The sequence below is a fragment of the Nannospalax galili genome, unplaced genomic scaffold (assembly GCF_000622305.1).
Source record: "Nannospalax galili isolate Female #2095 unplaced genomic scaffold, S.galili_v1.0 scaffold2232, whole genome shotgun sequence".
Classification (NCBI taxonomy): domain Eukaryota; kingdom Metazoa; phylum Chordata; class Mammalia; order Rodentia; family Spalacidae; genus Nannospalax; species Nannospalax galili.
The window spans coordinates 504,557-506,184 of NW_008331696.1; the positions used below are offsets into that span (position 1 = coordinate 504,557).

At 50.4% G+C, this 1,628-nt stretch overlaps 1 protein-coding gene across 1 annotated transcript in view; it reads left to right on the top strand.

Moving 5' to 3' along the window:
• The first annotated feature begins 721 nt into the window (after nucleotides 1-721).
• Nucleotides 722-1,628, top strand: part of Rrp15 (ribosomal RNA processing 15 homolog) — a 37,109-nt gene continuing 36,202 nt past the window's right edge. The window contains exon 1 of the mRNA XM_008826854.3: nucleotides 722-886. Within this exon, the coding sequence (XP_008825076.1) occupies nucleotides 742-886 (145 nt within the window). The 5' untranslated portion in view covers nucleotides 722-741. The remainder of the gene's footprint in view (nucleotides 887-1,628) is intronic.

Sequence of the window (1,628 nt, forward strand, 5' to 3'; positions counted from 1 at the left end):
ACTTTAGGGGAACAGATCTCTAATAGCAGATTAGGGAAGTACTAGATAGGCTGTAAGGGCATAACTAGGAAGCTAATCCTATTGTCCCACCCTACCTTGGGGCCCCCAAATGACTGGAGTTTTGCAGTTTAGGGAAGGTGGTAGATGGAGTTAAGGATGCCGATGGCCTCTGTGCTCCAACAGAAACCAAGAATCTCTAACTTGGAAAATACTGAGCTTTGGGAAAGCCATTTAGGACGCGCTTGACCTATAAACACGACGTGAAGGTTTGCTTTGTTTTCCAAATGATTCCGGGGTTGTATTCTGCCATTCATTTATTCATCCTTTTCTTCCAAAATACTTTCATTTTCATTTTTTGAACTCCTACTAGAGGGCAAATCCCACCGCTGGCTTTACAATAGGAATAGGATAGGCTGTCTACCTTCAAGCAGCCAGTGCTCCACTGGAGAGAAAAGAGGAGCCACTCAGGGTAGCCAGGGGGAACCGGCCCTAGAGTGCAACCTCCAAGGACCTCCGGCGGGGCAAGGGTGAGACTGTCCACGTAGGACATTTCCTGGACCCGACTTCGCGTGAGGATCCTTGAGGACCCAGATTTATCTCCATGTACCCCCTGAGGCTCCAATCCCAGAACTAGAGGCTGGACGCTAGAGCTCCGGAACTTTGTAACCGCGGAACTAAAGGCGTTACTTCCTGTCGTTGCCACCCGACTCAATTCTCAGGTGGCGCTTCCGGCAGGAGAAAATGGCGACTGCCATACAGGACTCACGTGTGAGCTCGGGGAAAAGGCTGAAACATTCCCTGAAGAAGAAGAAAAAGATGAAAGTGGTAGCGAAGATTACAGGGTCGAATCTGGAAGAGGAGATTGAGGGCGCTTCCGACAGTGAAGGTGGCGTGTAGGGTGGGGCTTTGAGGGGAAAGGCCGGGCTGAGTCTCCCGGGGGCCACTTTGCTGGGCGAGGAGACCTGGGCGGGAGGGGAACGCTGTTCAGAGCAGCCTCCCTCCCTCTCGGTGAGTTTCCAGGTTTTACTGGGTATTTTCGGTCAGCTGTTACGAAGGTAGGAGGAACGTCCACTGCTACTGAGACGCTTAGCAGCAAAGAGTAAAAGGAAGGGAGGCTGCTGGACTCCGAGGAGGGGAATGGGTCTCAAGGAGCTAGGGGCAAAGGGCCAGAGGGGAAGGATTGGCCAGTGCTGTGCGTGGGGCAATGCGAGTGTGGGAGCTGGAGACTAGGTGGTGGTCAGGAAAGAGTAGTAGATGGTAGAGGAGAGACAACTAGGAGTATTTGATGAGTCTCGTCCTATCGCGTATTTGTTCATGATGATCTAGGGGCTTCACATCCAAAATTCTTGACCTAGGCGATGTGGCTGGGCTTGTCTCGTCATCACCACAAGTTAGTTTTCTAGCCTTGTTGATGGTTTGACATCAAACATGCCCCTACGCTGGAGCTTGTACTTTTAGCCTGTATTGCCTACGGTACTCTGGATACTTGCGGTTTGTCGGGGTTTTCGTTTCCTTCAGTCTCTGATTCAGTGCCTTGTCAAATAGATTTGGACATATTTCTGGTGTTTCACCGTGCTTCTTGTTTCCTTCACTTTGTGGCTTAATACCCTGCTTTAAAAAAAAAAAAA